Source organism: Melozone crissalis, unplaced genomic scaffold (genome assembly GCF_028551555.1).
Source record: "Melozone crissalis strain CALT ecotype California unplaced genomic scaffold, PUWL_Pcris_2 ptg000034l_1, whole genome shotgun sequence".
In the NCBI taxonomy this organism is placed as follows: Eukaryota; Metazoa; Chordata; class Aves; order Passeriformes; family Passerellidae; genus Melozone; species Melozone crissalis.
Window position 1 is genome coordinate 18,070,410 of NW_026535812.1, and position 17,439 is coordinate 18,087,848.

General features: G+C 42.8%; 1 protein-coding gene across 5 annotated transcripts in view; it reads left to right on the forward strand.

Annotated features, from left to right (window-relative positions):
- The window catches only part of MCF2L2 (MCF.2 cell line derived transforming sequence-like 2), a 148,491-nt gene that overhangs the window by 16,455 nt on the left and 114,597 nt on the right, over positions 1–17,439 (forward strand). For 2 of the 5 annotated variants that reach the window (XM_054282272.1, XM_054282273.1), the window contains exon 1: positions 3,836–4,461. The exons of 1 other annotated variant lie outside the window; for it this stretch is intronic. In XM_054282272.1, the coding sequence (XP_054138247.1) occupies positions 4,320–4,461 (142 nt within the window). In that variant the 5' untranslated portion in view covers positions 3,836–4,319. Of the gene's footprint in view, positions 1–3,835; positions 4,462–17,439 lie in introns of those variants that run through there. 2 more of the 5 variants (XM_054282269.1, XM_054282270.1) reach the window with 1 other exon arrangement.

A 17,439-nucleotide genomic window follows, 5' to 3' on the forward strand; every position in this document is an offset into this window, starting at 1 on the left:
TGTAATGAGATTCTGAAGCCATATGGCACTGGAATTAGAGCCTTCTAGTGCAGGAACTGCATGTTGCAGCTGCAACAGTGCTGTACACTACAAGGAATTTCAAGAACATTTTTCCTCTGCTTGTTCCTTTAACTCCTTGGGGTTTAAAACCATGCCTGGGATGTAGCCCTTTATTAAAAAAGGAGGGAGAGGAAGTCCTGGTCTGCTTTTTATTAGTTGGAAGAAAATAAATGAAAGTTAATAAAAAAGACTGGTCTCTACTTTCTAGCTGAACACTGGAATGGATGTTACCATTGCACCAAGAGTGCTCTGAAAAGAAACCTTTGTGTTAAACTACTGAAATGGCTTATCAGATTCAGGATCTGGGAGGTGGGGAGGCAGAAGGAAGGTTATTGAGCTATATGCAAAATGAAAATGTGTTTCAGCATAGCTATCAAAGATTAGTTCAAACACCAGGGAAAAAACATCATGAAATAGGAAAATGTGAAGCTGGAGTTTCAGGAAAGAAATATAGATTATGTTTTTAGCTTCTGTTTGTATCAGTCTTTATAGTGGCATTGGAATTAGATTACTTATTTCTTAGATTTTTGGAATACTACATACTCAAGTGTGGGGAGCTGCTGGTCTTCATGAATAAATAAGACACCTTTTGCTGTTGGGTTTTTATGTTTTGTCGTCTCTAAAATGTTGGTGGATAAGAGAGGTAATTTTTTCAGTCTCTTCTACACTAAAATTTCTTAATGGTTCTTGCAAGGCTCTGATGGAAAAGCAATGCCTGTTCCCCTCAATTGCTTTAATAACTGTGTGGGGTAAGCTGCAAACAGCGAGTGTTTTACAGTGTTTTCTAGCTGCCTCATTTACACATGCAGCAGAAGCAGACTTCTCTTCCTCCTTCCTCAGACAGATAAATGCTGTTCCCAAACTCAAGTCTTGATTCCTCACAAGAAATTATGTCCCTTGGGCTCGGCATCATTGAGATCCAACCTGTTTGTTGCACATTTTCTGCTTAACAGTGATGCCAACCATCACAGCACTGCTTTTTGAGGCAGAAGCATCTTGTTTCATGAGAAGAGATATGGGGCTTAAATGGATTTAACTGAGCTGACTTTAAATTTGTTGCCATCCTCTGGTCACACAGTCATGGCAGCAAGCACTTAAGCACTTTCCAGCAAGCATCAATTCCAAGGCAAACTGGTATTTCTAATGAAACAAGGAGCTAGTGCAGTTCTGCAGGCTGTTTTGGGTAGTGGCATCTGAAGGTATCTGGGTCATGGGGTGGGGGTTTTTTTTTCTTTTTTTTTAATTTCTGAGGACACTTTCTTACATTTATTTACTTGCTTATTTATTGACAGACCAACCCAGATGATGTTGCTAGGCAATGCTGGCAATTCATGACCAATTTTCCAATCATTTTGCTGTAGGTGTTTAGAGCAGCAGGAGAGTAATGCCCTTCCATTCTGTGCTATTATGGAGAAGACCCAGGGAAGTGTGCCTACCATCTTCTGTACCTGTTCCCTTCACTACAGCTTTCTTTCAAACAGACTGGTACCTTTCAGCTAATGGAGGAAATTTGTGAATTCCCCATCATCCACACAGAGTGTGTTTGGTAACATGTTACATAGAAGAATTCCTGCAAGGCAGCCCTCACTGCAGCTCCTGTGCAGTACAGAAGAGGTCATTTGTGTGGTAAAACCAGGGTGGGTCTCAGTTCTCCCATGTCAGGTTTTCCATATGTGTCAGGAGAAGCTAGCCCAGCTTGTGAATGGGACTGCAATGAAACTTACAGTAGAGCAAACAGATCCTTCTGCCCATCCATCACAGCACTCAGTCCCTGAGATGACCCTTATGTGCCTTGTTGCTAAATGTGTAGCAGCTGCAGCCAGCTTATTTTTGTGTCTGGAGCTGGGTGATGGCTGTGGTACCCCAGGCAGCAGAGGTTTTTATTTAGCATTGTGATGGATCAGGCTTTCCTGGGGAAAGACTGGGAAATTATTTTAGATCATTTCCCTGTTGTGTGCTGTGTGGCTACCTGTGCTTCCAAAGCTCACATCTAGGGCAAATTTCTTCTTGCATCCACTTCCAGCATCAAGTCTCCCCCTTGGAATGCAGCAAGTCACAGATCCTCCTGTTCCTAAGCCATGTGGATTCTGGTGGGGAACAGCATTCACAAGAAAGGGTGGCAGACAGAAATGTATTTCCACAAATGCTGGATTCTTCCTCATTGTTTATCTCTGTGTGCAGGGTTGAAGTGCAATTATTCTGTGTATGTCAGACATTAATATATTGTCAGAAAAGTTTATTTGCCAAGGTATATCATGTTTGTCTGTGTAAGGAAGGATACCATGAACCCTTGTGATGAAAGAAAATAGGGAGGAAATGTTTAAAGATAAAACTGCAGGGTTGTGTTTCTAGTTTTGTTATCTCATCATGACAGTTTTCTACAAAGTATTTCTGCCTTCTGTGCCACTGGTCTCCCTATCTGTAAAATATTGCTCTCCCCTAGGGATTGCTCTATGGAAGCTCTAATAAATATTTTACAAATGCTAATGAATCAGGTTATTCAACAGTTCAGTACATCAGTGTTCTCACTTTGCAGGCAGGGTTTTGGCAAAGACAAAGAGCAGGAGAGTGAGCAACTTCATAACCACACAGCAAATTTGGAGGTGAGGGTAGTAAAATCTTTTACCTTTAAGAGTGGAAATGTCCTTTATAGCTTCATTTCATCAAAAGAAGATGTTCTGAGACTCAGTTCTCAAGTCTGGTAGCTGTTTGACGACATGGCCAGTTTGTATGTGCTGGGTTAGGAAGCTTAAACATCTCTCCCTGTGTGCATGAGGCAGCAAAGCTGGCTGGGGAAAAGCTGCAAGTTCATGGAAAGGGAAGGAAGTAGGGGCAGGTGAGTTTACTTCTGTGTGTTTCAGCTTACAGGCATTCAATGCAGTTCAGCCAGTTATTCAGCATTTTAGTAATGGCACCATAGGAGGCTTTTTTCTCCTGGACATCTTTGTCCCCTCTAGGTCATTCTCTGATTTGGATTAATTAGCCTTCTGCTTTCCCACTCCACATCTAGGAATCAGCTGTGATCTGAGCAGGCCACGAGCTGAAGAGCACAGGATGTTCTGGCGCTGTGTAAAGTGCCAACAGGTGCTAGTGACTGAGGCACAGGAGGGCAAAGGTTCTCAATCTGTGTCTAAGATCCTTGCAGGAAACTCATTGTGTGCTCAGGTGGCTGCAGTTGAGCTCTGGATGGCAGCTCAGCCCTGATTCATTGGGTTCTCACTGTATTCTTTGCACTGTCACCAGTGCTGGCCTTGTGCCTGTTGTGCATCTCCTGTGCAGTCCCCTGCCGATCCTTGGGGAAGCTCCTTTTTAATTCACTGTATCAGGATTGAGTGCTCTCTGCACTCAATTCCCCAATTACTAGTTTCTTCATAAGGCTCTCTAACCAGTGTTTTGTGTTATTGTAATTGTTAAAAGGGGAAAAAAAGTCAGCTTAAATATCCAGCTCCTTCCAGGGAGGATTTCCAAATGAATGTTTCAAATATCTGAGTTTGGTGTCTAACTAATGGATCCAACTTCTTTGTTTAAAAAAATTTAGTTGGGGGGTTGCTTAGCTAGCAGAGCATGTCTGCCAACAATATTTCCCTTGTCCTCCATTTGCTACTCTGTTCATTTCGATTATCAGATCTTATGAGCAGGGACTGTGCACAGCAGCAGAGGGCTTTTCTGTACAGTTGCAGCCTCCCAGTGCCACTGCCAGACGTGTGAGTAATTGGCTGAGCAGCTCTGCAGAGCAGTATCCTTGCACCGTCCAAGCTGAAATGCAGAAGTAAAAAAATTCGTTCTCAGAGATGAAGACTCATAAAATCATAAGCCTGAAAGGAATGAAAAATCATGAAGAAAAACCTTTTCTCAAAGAAAAATTCTTTGTGAACATATCTGGCATGCTCATTAAGAGTCGTTCTGTGATCTTGCAATGTGCTTCTGGGATCTTCTCTCTTCATTGTTGCTTATAAGACAGCTTTAAATTAATGATAAGGAAGCCATTCAGGCCATGGGCTGCGCTGAGGTTCACAGCTTTCATTCTGAATGAGAGATTAAAGTAAACTGATATTGAAGGCAAGGAGGGAGAAACAAACACAGTCAGTAAGCCTATAAAAGTCTTAGCCAATTGCAATGGTGAACATCCTGCTGGCGAGGGTGACCTTGAATGAACTAAGTGGGATAAAGTCACCAGGCTGGACTGACAGCTGAAGAATCAGGCTGGATTCCAGCAAACAGAGAGCAGATTCCTGACAGGAGTCTCCTGAGCTGTGGCAATGGCTTCTCGGTGTCGGAAATGTGGACAACAGGTACCCAGGAATCTGCCTTTCACTGCTGTCCGGATCACAGAAGGAGAAATGAAATCTTACCATGATTTTATAGGAGGGTGCGTTAGACTGGAGCGCATGGCAAAGAAAGGTAAGTGTAGCATCCTTGAACAAAATAGCATCTTCTCCTTGTGGTAATTGCATTGCATCCCCAGGCAATTTGTAAAAACAGATTATATTCTTAATGCTTTCTCTGAGGAGTCAGTAATAATTAAAGGCAACTGGCTGGAATTGGGTATTACCTCAGGTGTGACTGCAGTGTTTGACTTGGCTGTATATTTCTGGGATATTTGCAGTGATTTGACCTAAAGGAGTTAAAATGAATGTTAGACTCATTCTGAATAAATGTTTATTTCATTCGAGTGTAAGACACTGAGTTTTCTGTATATGTCAGGAGTTAGGTATCTGTTGTGCATGGAAAATACTTAAAAATGAATGTAAAGAGCTGGAGCAGTGGGTGTTGTGACCCAGCTGACCCTGTCACCCTGTGCTCCTGAATTACTATGTAGAAGGTCAATATCTTCTTCTCTGTAAAGATTTTGGTTTTACTGTATTTGGAAAGTAGCAAACAAAGCTTTTTGTGCTCTGTGTGAGTCAGCCCAGGTACAGGGCAGTATTACACTCTCAGGGGGTTGCTAGTATAAGGTACTGGTACCTAGCAATTTGTGCTAACTGCAAGCTAACTCTGAAGTGGAGTGCTGCAGTTGAAATCTAGGCTGTTGACTGTCTATTCACATATCAAAATTGCTGAATCATAGAACACTTTTTCTCTGTGTCATTGAGAGGAAGGTTTTTCAAAGAGCCCCCCTTGATTTGCCCTGTTAACTTGAATAAATACTTAGTAAACCTCATATCCATAAATTTACAAGGTTTTCACTAGTGCACGTTGAAGACTCCCAAAAGGATGCAATATGATTGTACTTGGAAGTTATATTGTTTATTATTATTTAATTAGCTCTTCTGCAAGAGTTGCATTTGATCTGGTAAATGGAGAATATTCTGTAGAAAAAGGTGGCTCAGAAGCAGGGTGTCGGCTGCAGCCACTGCTCACACACTGGGCTTTGCAGATGCTTTCTTTAACAGGGATCTAATGCACAATGTCAGGGTTTGAAAAGTGCAAAGCCAGTCCATTGTACCTCTGCTTCTATGGGTGATCCATCCATGCTGATCTTTGGGCTCGGTGCCTACCTATGCATTGTTGTATTTGGCTGACCTCTCAGTAACACTGATGTTTCCAGTTGCGCTCTTTGTACCGAGGCATTCCGAGTTCAGAGCAGCAGGGCAGAAATGTCTGGTATCCAGTAAAAGACAGTGGATTCATTGGAGTTCCTTCCTGAATGTTTGATCAGGTTGCTTGTGGCTTTGTGGGCCTGTGGACCTGCTGGAGGCAGAGCTCAGGCATCTGCTGCTCTTTTTCTTCCTGTAGTAGACAGAGGAAGAGACTGGTAAGGGCTTTGCCATGGTTACTGTTCCCAGGGAAACACCTTCTCTGCCTCTCATATTGAGAGACTACCTGGCATAGTATTATGGGTGGAAATCCCTTGGAAAATAATTTTTTGCTAGGAAACAGAAAGCATGTCAGATCAGCCTGAGCCTGTTGTCATTTTGTGATGCAGAAAACATCTTTGCTGCTTTAGTATTAAATTCTGCCAGCAAAGCTGCCACAGGGGCAGAAGTTCAGTTATTGCTGAGGACAGGGGGCCTTCAGCTGCAGGTATTGGAGATGTGTGAGTTGTGAGAACACACTGGAGCAGCTCTGTGTGTGGTGACACAGAAGGGGGGCTAAGGAGCTGGCAAGGTGACACAAGAGTTCATAACAACATTGTGTGGGTTGTTTTCTCCTGCTCTGAACTGACTCTGACCTTGTGTTCATTGTGGGCTTTTTTTTGGCCTGTGTTTTCTTATCTGTAAAGAAGGAGTGGGAATTACCTGCCTCCATAAAAAGTGGATCCTGATGATGTAGCTATGACTACTTCATATTACTACTTTGATGACTAGACCAGTTTCTCTTAGTTGTCTGTGCTACATAAACAGAGAGGCAAAAAGATTGTCTGTCCCAGACAACTTGGATTCTGTCTGCCCCACCTAGTCCTACAAGCAAAGACTCATTGACTGGCTTTTTCTCAGGGTGGCTTTCTCTGAACATAGTGGCAATGCAGGATCCCTGGGGCATGTTCTGACTTACCAGCATTTTAGAGGGAGTACCCTTTCTGCAGTGTAAAGGTTGAGCTGGACTGTTGCTAAGGTCCAGTTGGCTGATGTTTACTCAGTACTTCATGCACTCCAAAATATGGAGCAATTTTCACCTTGTCCATCCCCTGGACACACATACAGACCATGCTTGTGTAACCTTTTGAATATTCTGTTGCAATTTTATCTTGTGTATTAGATATCATAATGAGAAGATATGGAAGGTATGCAGGTAACTACAGCAGAAATAGAGGCCACATGCTTGTAGTGGCTGCAGGTTTCCTGTCTTTTATCAGCAGTACCCCATAGCAAGCAGTTGTGCCAAGCCATTCCAGTTCCTGTGTTCCACTTCCAGTCCGATCTTCCACATTCCTGGATCATGCAACTTTCAAGGCTTTCTTTCAATCAATGTGATTTCTTCTGATGAGTGGTTAGAGGTGTGGTTGTAGGCTTCTGTTCAGGTAAAGGGAAAAAATAGTGAATGGTCACAAAAAGAAGTGCTGCTGTGAGGGGCCAGCTGAAGGGCTGTTTCCTTACGGGCACATGATGCCTGCTGAGAGCTCCTCAGCCCTGGCTCCCTGCAACAGGCTGTATGAGCTCCCTGCAGGGCCCTCTGGGGTCTGCTGTACAAATGCTGCTATTTTGAACACCACTATGTGACCTTGAGACTGGGAGCTGCAGCTCCAAGGTGCTGGTTATAGCACAGCATGAGAACCAAAGGGAAGGAGCCCCCAGAAAGCCAGGGAGAGATGTGGCAGGGACCCCAGCCCAGGGCTGATCATTGTTGGAGTGCCCTCAGTTCCTCACAAAACAGATACTGAGGCTCAAAGCAAAGCATGGCCTCTTGCCATGAAATGCACCATTCTTGCACAGTGGCTCACGTGTCTCTTCATCATGGACCTGACTAATTATGTCACCCTGCTGCTGGTGAACACCTTTAATGCTTGAGGACACCTCTTGCCAAACTGGCCTCTTTGTCCCCAAATGCTCCTAGTCAGCCTGTCTTGTTGTGATGCTCAAGTCCTCAAGGGGATCATGTACCCACAGGGGTTTTACATGGATGAATGATCCTGTGCTGGCTATGACTGTCTCTGCATGCTGTGGAGCTTGGGGCTGCAAGGGAATTTTATATTTTTAGAGGAATAATTGTGTGGTTTTCATCTGTGCTCAAGGCTGGTGGCTGCTTAAATGTAATGAATCTGCAGACAGGAATATGCAGTTTATTACTGAGGCTTTCAGGATTTTGCTGTTACTGCAAAACCAGGCAGGAGGCTCCTTTCCAGTAGGACAGGGACCTGTTTGTTGTGCTAGCAGTGTTTCTGCTTTTGTCCTCTGTAGGACAGAGGAATGCTGCAGTTTTGTCTGTCCAGCAATCATTGGAGGTTGTTCTCAGTCCTACTGCTGTGTCTCTGTTACTGCTGGACTTGAAAACCAATTCTTCAGATCCATCTGTTCAGGGAGGAAAAGGGACTCAAGTACTGGAGTGGTTAAGGAATTATGGTGCTATCTCTGGAAGGACATCCCATCTGAAATGAATTGGGACTGAAATTTGTTGGACTTTTTGGAGCTTCTCCACCTTTAGTAGTAAAATAAATGAGAAATCCTTTCCTTTTTCATATGACTGACCTTTCCACAAAAGTGCTGGTTACTGGAGAAAGTGGCTATTTCATGTGAAGACCAAAATCTGAAGTATAAGTGGAAGGTATTTCTAAATCCTTTGAGACTCAGTCACAGTGGCTCCTTGTGTATTGCTCAAATTGTTCTGGTTCTATTTGCATTCAGTATTTCTTCTTCTCTTTAGTAAAAAATGCTACCAAGGGGACCTGGGATAACTTTTTTCAGCTGGCTCTCATTGCATATATAATAGCTGAAATAAAATATTCTGTTTTCCACAGAGGTTTTTCTGAGAAAAGACAATTATCTTAGATGCTTGTGTTTCTTTTCACCTGTTCCCAGTCATATGCAGTGTGCTCTGCTGTGGCTGAGAAATACTAAAACCCTGGTTACCTAATCAGAAAGGTCCAGACAATTATGAGACAAATAGTGAAGGCACAGCTTGATTTTCATTTAAAAGAATTCTGAGAGAGATGTAGAACTGCAAAGATCAAGAGAACAAATTCTCAGAGGGCAAGTTAGAGCAGAGGCCTTGTGGGTATTTATGTTTTTCCCTTTCTCCCATGATACCAGAACAAGAAACAACTCAGCAAAATGGAAAATCATTAAACATGGATAGACAGATTGCTATAATTGGCAATGTTTTGTTAACTTGTGGGACTTATTACCACAATATAATAGCCCAGTTTGCTTTTCTTTATTACCTAAATTGTAGTGTAAACTGCCTGGGGAGAAGATTTCAGGGGAGAATGGTGCTGAGTGTGCTGGGAGGTTGGAGAGTGCCTGTGCAGAGCTCTCACCCTGGTTATGCCCACAGAGCCTATTCTCCAAATTCAGCCAGTTCTTCTGCTTCACACATCACTTAAAAACCCAATTCTGCTGTGCTAATGTATTGATTTTTAATACAAATTGTACTGCAATTTTATTACCTGAATCTTGCTATGGATTAGCCTGACCAGTGACTTTTCTAAGACATGGACTTTGCTTCTTCACCACATTATCTACTAGAGATACTCAGGATCAAGTATAAAGTAATGATAAATAAATGCTTGGTTGGAGCAGCCCAGCTATATATGAATATTTGGACTATGCCAAGTGTCTTGTTGCACAAATTTCTGATCCTGTTTGTTAATTTCATTTTTCAAGGGGAAGAAAATCCTCCAGGTTCTTACAACAGACAAGAATTATTGACCAAGCATTTTGGTTTTTTTCACCCTTTTCTAAGCTGGAATATCCCAGCCTTTTTATTTTGCACGAAGTCAATGCCTTATTTATATTCAGAGCCTGTGCCTATGAGTCATTATACTGGGGATTGCTCAGTTTAGGCTATTTGTCTAAACTCCTGAGTCACACCTTGAGACAGTGTGCTTCTGGGGATGCCTCTGAGGAGGTGTACAGGAGTGCAGACCTGATTTTTAAATTGAGATACTGTTAATTAATAAGGTCATCATTTGCTAGCATTGGGAAAAGCTGAGGTGAAATGGGAAGGGGTAAAGGGATCCTGTGTTCCATTTTCCCTTGACTTTACCTCTAGGCTCAAGAAGTGACATCTGTCAGAGAATGGATGAAAGGAGGGGCAACTTAAATTTTCAAGTCAAAAGCACAATAAAAATCAGTGGGCTGTTAGTCAAAGTGGGAGCTGTAAAACATAAGCCAGTTTCTTTGTGTTAGGCCTTCTCTAGAGGAAGCAGTAGATTTGCAGTTGCCTGAAGTCTTTAACATAAGATTAAAGAGCTTTCTAAAATGCTTGTTTAATCCAATTGCCATGAACATCTTGTGTGTTCAACAAGTCAAACACAATGAACCTAGTGGTTCTCTCTGGTCCTCAGGGAAAGAATCTGGGAAGATGATCTCTGAGTTAGAGGCATTTGGGTATGAGCCATTTCTTGTCATACTTTTGGTGGCCCACACCCACAGGTGAACACATGAATGTTTGGAGACAGATGCTGACATGGTGCAAGTTATTTCAATGAAATTGGGGTGTATTGTAGCCAGAGAGGATCATGTCCTTGAATTTTATTTATTTTTTTTAAAGTATTCTTAAATGTGTAATACAGTTGCTTCCCAGTAACAAAAACTGAAATGTCAATATTACCCTATTCTATGGGTTGGTGAGACAATATTTGGATAGTACAAAATATTGTTCTGCTGAGAGAGGCACAACTAAGCCTTTTCAGCTTGGCAAAGACATTTTGCCAATGCATACTGAAATTACCTGTACTAATTACCCAAATGAAAAAATGTCTGACTTGTAAATTTAGCTTATGAAACTTAAAGTACTGCCCGAGGAGAATGCAGTGGCCTGAGAGGAATTTCTTGGTGCCCCTTCCATGGTGAGTTCATTGTTCTCCTTTTATCCTAAATATAAAGTTAGTAATTTCCATTCACTTGCAGAGTGGCATTTCATCTGCTGACTCCACGGCTGGCTCTGCTGCTTCTGCAGCATCTCTGCACACAGGGTTGAAGTGCTTTCCAGACTGTAATCATCTGGCACATTGATCAGCCACTGGGGCCGATGTGACACTTGTCCCTCTGTGCTCCCAGGGAGGCCAATCCCGGCAGGAAGGTGAGGGGTGGTGCCAGGAGGGGGCTGTGGGCTACCCCACATCTGGCTGGGACCCAGCTGTGCACAGGCTCTGCTGCTGTCTGGGCTGCCCTGGGGCAGGGCTGGGCTCGCTGGCCAGCAGGGCTGTGGTCTGTTCACTCTGCACAAGCAGAAGGGGAGGGGAAGCTCCCAGGAGAGCAAAACTTGTCAGGAATGGGAGACAGATCTTGTACATTGGTTACACGTGGCCAAACTGTGGTTTAAACTGGTACAGGCAGCAGAGAGTAACATTACCCACTGCAGCTGGTGAATTCACTTGTTTGGCAAGCTGAGCAAGGAAGTGCAGTGTAAAATCCATGCATCTTGCCACTCTCCTGTTGTACCTTTATCCACCAAGTAGTGTCTGTCTGTAAAGCTGCAGGTGCCATAAACTCTCAGGTGTATCTTGTAGCAAGCATGGTGATGCTCTGCTTAGATCTGGTGCTCTGCTTAGATCTGGCATGCATTTGTAACTACATGGAAAATCCTGTTAGTTTTCTCATGCTACACTAAAAGCATTATCATAGTTTGTGTTGGTTAGCTGATGGGAAAAGGATGGAAATCCTGGGTGTATTATCCTTAAGAGAGATCCAATGTCCAGTAGCCTGTCTATAGAAATTTACTGCTCCTCAATTTACTGCTGGGAAAAACTGAGGTTGACTGATGACCTGGATTCCTACCCCTGTGCCTCAATTTCCCTATCTATAAAATGAATGACACTTGTCTTTTTGGATCTTGAAGACACAGAACAAGAAAGATATTACCATTGCATCATACATCCTAGGAGACAGCTACTGTAGCCTGGCTGAAGAGTGACTTGTATCTAAAGCTACTGAGCTGCTGGGGGTTGTGGCAGTAAAGGGACAGTAAATTTTATGAGTTACCTAATGTTTATTTTGCTTCCCAGTATTGCTTCAGACTGCTATAGGTGTGATGTCACCTTCTTCAAGCCACATGTGTACTCCCTTCATACACTGAAAACTTGTGCTCTGAAGTATTCATTGAACTAAATATGTCAAAATGATTACTCCCCTGTTCAAAACCTGAGGTCATGTTTGCTACCAAATTCAGAGGTCTCGTGCAGTCTTCTCCTTTGTCTTTAAATAACAGCGCTGTGTTCTGATGTGTGGGTGTGCCTTCGGGATAGTACCCGAGACAGCAATTCACAGCAGCACTGCTGGTTTCCCTTGGCCCTGAACACCCTATTATTTAAAGTTATTTCAATGAAAGCCCTTTCCATGCCTCAGTCTGAGCAAGTCAATCTGTTTTGTTGCTTGTTGGGCTGTCCTTTTATTGTTTGTGCCAAGCTGTCAACGCCTCCCCAGTGTCCCTTTGGAGGGGCCCGAGTGGAGAGGCAGCTGTACCTGGGCAGGGTTAAACCCGGCCCCGGGGCGCTCAGAGCTCTCTGCTGTGCTTTGCCCTGCAGCTGTTCCGAAGCGCTCTGTGCAGACTCCTCCAGCAGAGCCTCAGCCCTTGGGTGCAGCGCTGTTGGCTGCAGGATTGCTCAGGGCGTGCGGCCTCTCTCCATCCCTCCCTCCCTCCCTCGCTGCTGCCCGGTGCCTGGGTGAGCTCATTGCCACAGCGGGACTGCCGGAGCCGCGCTGCCTCACCGGGGAGGGATCGTGAGTGGCCGCAGGGGATGCAGGGGAACCATCGCTCCTTGCCCTGTCGTTTGTGGCTTTTTGCTGGGCTTCTGAGCTGGGCTGCTGGTGACAGCGTGGAGGAGGCTGCAGGAGGGTGGCTGGGAGCTGTCCCGGCAGAGGTGGGCTGTGAGCAGTGTTTGTCCCGGAGATACGCTCAGTGCTGCTGGCAGCAGAGGTGCCTGCTGGGGCTCACTGTTTGTCTCCACTACAGTAACCAGGGAAATATTTTTTAACTGACTGGCCTCTGTTCAGCAGTGAGCAAGCAACCAGCCCTTCAGCTCCTGAGCTCAGAAATTATCTGAATAGGCTCTGAAATTATTTTGCTGGATGCAATAGTTGAGGGCAGAGCCAGTGGCTAGAATTCTTCTGAGATAGAGTTTCAGCTATGAAACTGTCTCCTGGCAAGCTCTGGGAGAAAGGAATGGAGTCTGCTGTACAGCCTGCTGTATCTCTTGATTAGCTCAGTGTCCAGGCATTGTAGTGAGCATATTTTAGCTTTGCAGTTTGCCACATGTGGGTTTTGTTATTCATGATGGTTTTTAACATGACATTATGGAAATACTCTTTTTTTCATTTTCTGAGCAGGAATTTGTGTTCTAGTAATCCAGCATTGTTGTGAAGGACAGGTTTTGGGAAGAGGATGAATTAACTTTTCTCTGAAAGTTTTTTATCAAGAAGTTTTTTATCAAGAAGTTTTTACTACTGAGGCACTAGGCAAGAGGCTGTCCCATGCTGCTATAAATCTGGAGTTATTTCTTGAATGCTGAGATTGGACCTTTGCTTTTAATGCCTTTTATTAGGGAAGTTTCAGTTTTGTGGATAGTAGGATGTAGCATCCCCCCACCAGGCGGTGGTCTGTGAAATCAAGCAATATCTTGCTGAGCAGATGATGTGGTATGGTGTGTTTCTTTAGATCTTTTCTGATTATGGATAATTCATAGTGCAGAGTGAAGATTTGTTAATAATTTCTTATCTATCTCTTACAATTTTACAGCAGTATTATAAGTATCTTCATAATAGGCTAGGATATGAATTGAACTGAACAGTGGAGAGTGCTTTGAGAATTTTATATTAGTTTGTAAATTTAGCTTTTATGGGGATTATTAATGGAGAATTCCTAGATGTGTGCACAAATGTATGGTGTCAGTAAATAGTCATTGAAATCCTTGAGGTGTGACTATAAGTATAAATTTGTACACACCAATGTATTTTTGCAGAATGTACCAACAGTAAATTAAAATGGGAGTTTACCTATGCAGAATAAAGCTTTTAAAATTTTTGTTATTTACCAATAAAATTTAAGACTTCTTTAAAAACAAACAAAAAATCTCCTTCATACAAGAACATTCAAAGACTGTTTTTGAAGAAGTGGTTAAATGGAAAAAGCAGCAAAATCTGTTTCTTCATCCAAGGAAATGTATTCCAAAATATTTTGACATTGGCTTAGAAAGCTGACATCATGCCTAGAGGGTGCATTTCCATTTGGGAGGGCAAGATTTCAGTTTTATATATGAACAGCTCTACTTTCTTCCCCTTATAAGTCAACCATAGAGTCCTAATGTGTACTGTGCCTGCCTATAAAAACAGCTTACTAAAGTCTGTAACCACTCCTGGAGCACAGGAAAATACAGCTTCTAAACAGATCTTTCAATCTGTGACCTCTCCACTCTTATAATTTTATGTTAAAATAAGCATCAAATTTAGTAAATGAGATTAATTGAAAAATACAGTAATACGAAGAATTTGAACAGTCTTCCCTGAAAGACTTAAAATCAGCAGGAATATGTGCCTGCAGAGCAGGCTCAGGTAAAGCTGTACCTCCATCATTAAACTGCACAGAATGCCTTGAAAATACCAATCATGACTCAGTGTGATGTCAGGAGGAGAAAACTTCAGAGCACATCTGCTGTGTGACAGAAAATAAAATCACATCAGGCACCAGTTCAGCTTCTGCCCAGGTAGACACTGGGACTCACAGCTTTTTGAGCTCTTCAGAGAAAGGTGCATTTCTAACCTTTCATGGAGATTGTTTGGGAAAATTTGCAAGGCAGTTCCTTCCACACCATGGCCTCAGTCTGTCCCCTTCTCAAGGGGCTGGAACATGCTGGCAGTGCATCAGTCAAGACAGGATCTTGCTCCTAACCTTGCTTCTCCAGATTTCTACTATCTAAGTGTACACAAAACTGGGTTGCTGTTGCAACTAAAATTCCACCAACTGAAACAGATACTTCCAAACATGACCAAGAGTTACTTAAACATTTTGGAAAGATTCAGTCTTTGGGAGACGGCTCCCAAACTCTGCTATGAAACTTGGCTTTAATGAGAAGAAAAATTGCTTTTAAACAAATACTCTTTGTAGGTTTTACAGTTGTGCTTGGTGAAAAATTGATCTGAGAGAGAAGTTGATACCAGTCACCTATGCTTCATTTTGGCTTTTGCCCTAAGCTGACCTAAGGCAAGAGGTGATTCTCTCCTGGAAGGACAGTCCTGGCTTTACCACCCCTCCTATGCATTACCAGCACTTGTACCCTTCAAGCAGCTTTGCAGAGAGCTAACCCAGATCAGAAGCAATCACTGAGGAAATGATGCTTCACCTTATTTACAATAATGTTATTCCTGGCTTAGTTTTCAGTTGACTCAACATGGGTGAGCAAAAAAAGAGGTGGCAGGAATGTGCAGAGGAATAAGAGAAAGGATGAGATTTCCCTTCTGTTTATAACTAGATATTTAGTTCCTCTTTAGAACAATTTGTAGCACAGCAGCTTGCATCAGTAACTGACCTCACTGTTTGTCTGCCTGGGCTGAGGGAATAAACAAACCTTTTCAGAAAGTAAACAAGGGGTGAGAAAGAAAAATAAATAGAAATTTTAAAAAAGGATTCCAAACTAAGAGATTCTTTCTCTGATGTAATAACCTTGAAGTTCTTTTTGACCTTCAAAAAGGGAAATGTTTTGCTGAAGGACTTGAACTGGGAATTCTGGTGGGACAGAATATTTTCAAATCCTTTAGCCTGCTTAAACCTTATCAGTCAAATGTGCAAATTTGTTCCCTTAATGTGTTTAATTCTTGAAACCTAACTTAGCTCTGCTAGACTTGGCTGTTGTTGGTGGAAGCAAAGCAGATTCAGAACCTGGCAGAAGTTCTGGACTGTAGGAATTCTGCCACTTTCAAACTTTGGATCAAACTTTGGATTCCAACTTTCTAAAGAGCATAAGAACACATAATGTAAGGTGGGCTTTCACGTTCTTAAAATGAAATATCTAACCTGATGCTTAATCTTGCCTGACCCTTTTCCACCACATCAGCAATCTGATTTTTCTCAAAAAAAATTATGAGAACTCTGAGCATAACTTTTGACAGAGCTTGCACAAAGTAGAAGTAGGCTGATGTACTTGACTATTTTAGAAAAGATTTTCTTTCACTGTCAGCTGTCTTCTTTCACTGTGAATGACATATTAGGCTGTCATTAAGAAGACATGAACTTTGCTCTGGAAATTTGTAGCCCATTATTCCAAGAGTAGTGGCTTCAGATGGGGGATTGAAGCCATCCTCTCCTACATCAGCAGAAGGCCAGGCAGTTGTAGCCTCCAGCCACTCAAAGCAAAGAAGCCCCAATGTCCTGGTGTGGCTGGTGGCCTTTTGTTGTCCTTGGTGGAGCAACAGGCACTGATGTGTCAATCTGTTGGTGCAGTCCAGTCCCTCACTCCAACGGGTCACCTTTCCAGTGCTGTTGGAAACAATTAGTTGCCATTAGCATGTAAACTAGTTTGTGTCTGTTCAGAGAAGAGAGGAAAGAACAAGGGGATATTCTTTGTTGTTTTTAACCATCTGCTGTTGGTGTAGCTCCTCCAGACCTGCTGTGGGAGCACACAGAGCTGGATGAGACACAGAATGAGTGTGTTTTTTGCAAGCCCAAGCAGGTTGCATTGTTGAATGAGGAATTATGAAGCATAACTGAATGGCTTTCCCTTGAGGATCAGATAGCACAGTTGCAGTGAGCCTCCCTGGAGAGCTGGGAAGGAGGAGAAGCTGTGCCAGACAGATGGCTGTAGTAATTGCTTTTCTGTTCCTCCCCCTTGGTAGAAAACCTTGGGAAGCAAAACTGTAAGGCCTTATTCTTCTGCATTGAAACTGGCCTCTGCCAGGAATTTAATTTATAGTAATTTAAGAGGAGAACCAAGAGTACATGAACTGACTTGTTTCTTTTATTTTTTTTCCTCTTTTATCACATCCTTATTCATATTTAAATTGTCCTGACAAATTCAATTAATTCAAGTAATGAAGAACTGTATGGTATATGTAAATGTTCATCTTTGGTGACCCGTGTAGGGGATTGGCATTGTTTCATGTAACACCAAACAATTCAATTTTTCTTTTTGAAATTTCAGAGGCTATGAATAACTGCCTCTTCAAAAAAAAAAAAAAAAAGTGAAGACCACAAGACCACAAGAGCAATCACACAGAAGGTGGGAAATGTCTGAGTCAAGTTTCCCAAAATAAATATGTTGCAGACATAAGATCTTGAGTTGCATGCCTATAGAAATGCAGATTTTATCAGAGGACAGGACTGCTCTGAAGTGACCAGGAGCTGTCCAATATCCTCTGTAGATATTAGCAAGGGATGCTATGAAACAAGATACTTGTCAAGTTCCTGCAGCTTTTCAGCTTCCTGAAACCTTCCCCTTGGCCCCATGTAGTGTTAAAATGTGCCTGTCATCAGTAAGTTTTTCTGAAGTGTCTATGAACCTGTGGCTGTCAGCTCAATACCAGCTCATGTCACCCTGAAGAAGGGGTTTCTCAGCTGGAATATCAGTCCCACAGAAAAATGGTGCCTTGCTTCTACCCAGGAGGGTGAGCAGCACTTCCTGCTGCGTTCTGGCTTGCAGTTCAGACCAGAGAGGCTTCAGAGCTTCCTGGGATAAAGCCAGTGGAAGATATAAATGATTCATGCTCACTGGTGCTAGGCAAATGTCATAGCTTTGAAACAAACCCAGACTTGTGTCTTTTTGTTTGCTTATAAGATTTTTTTCAAGCTTTT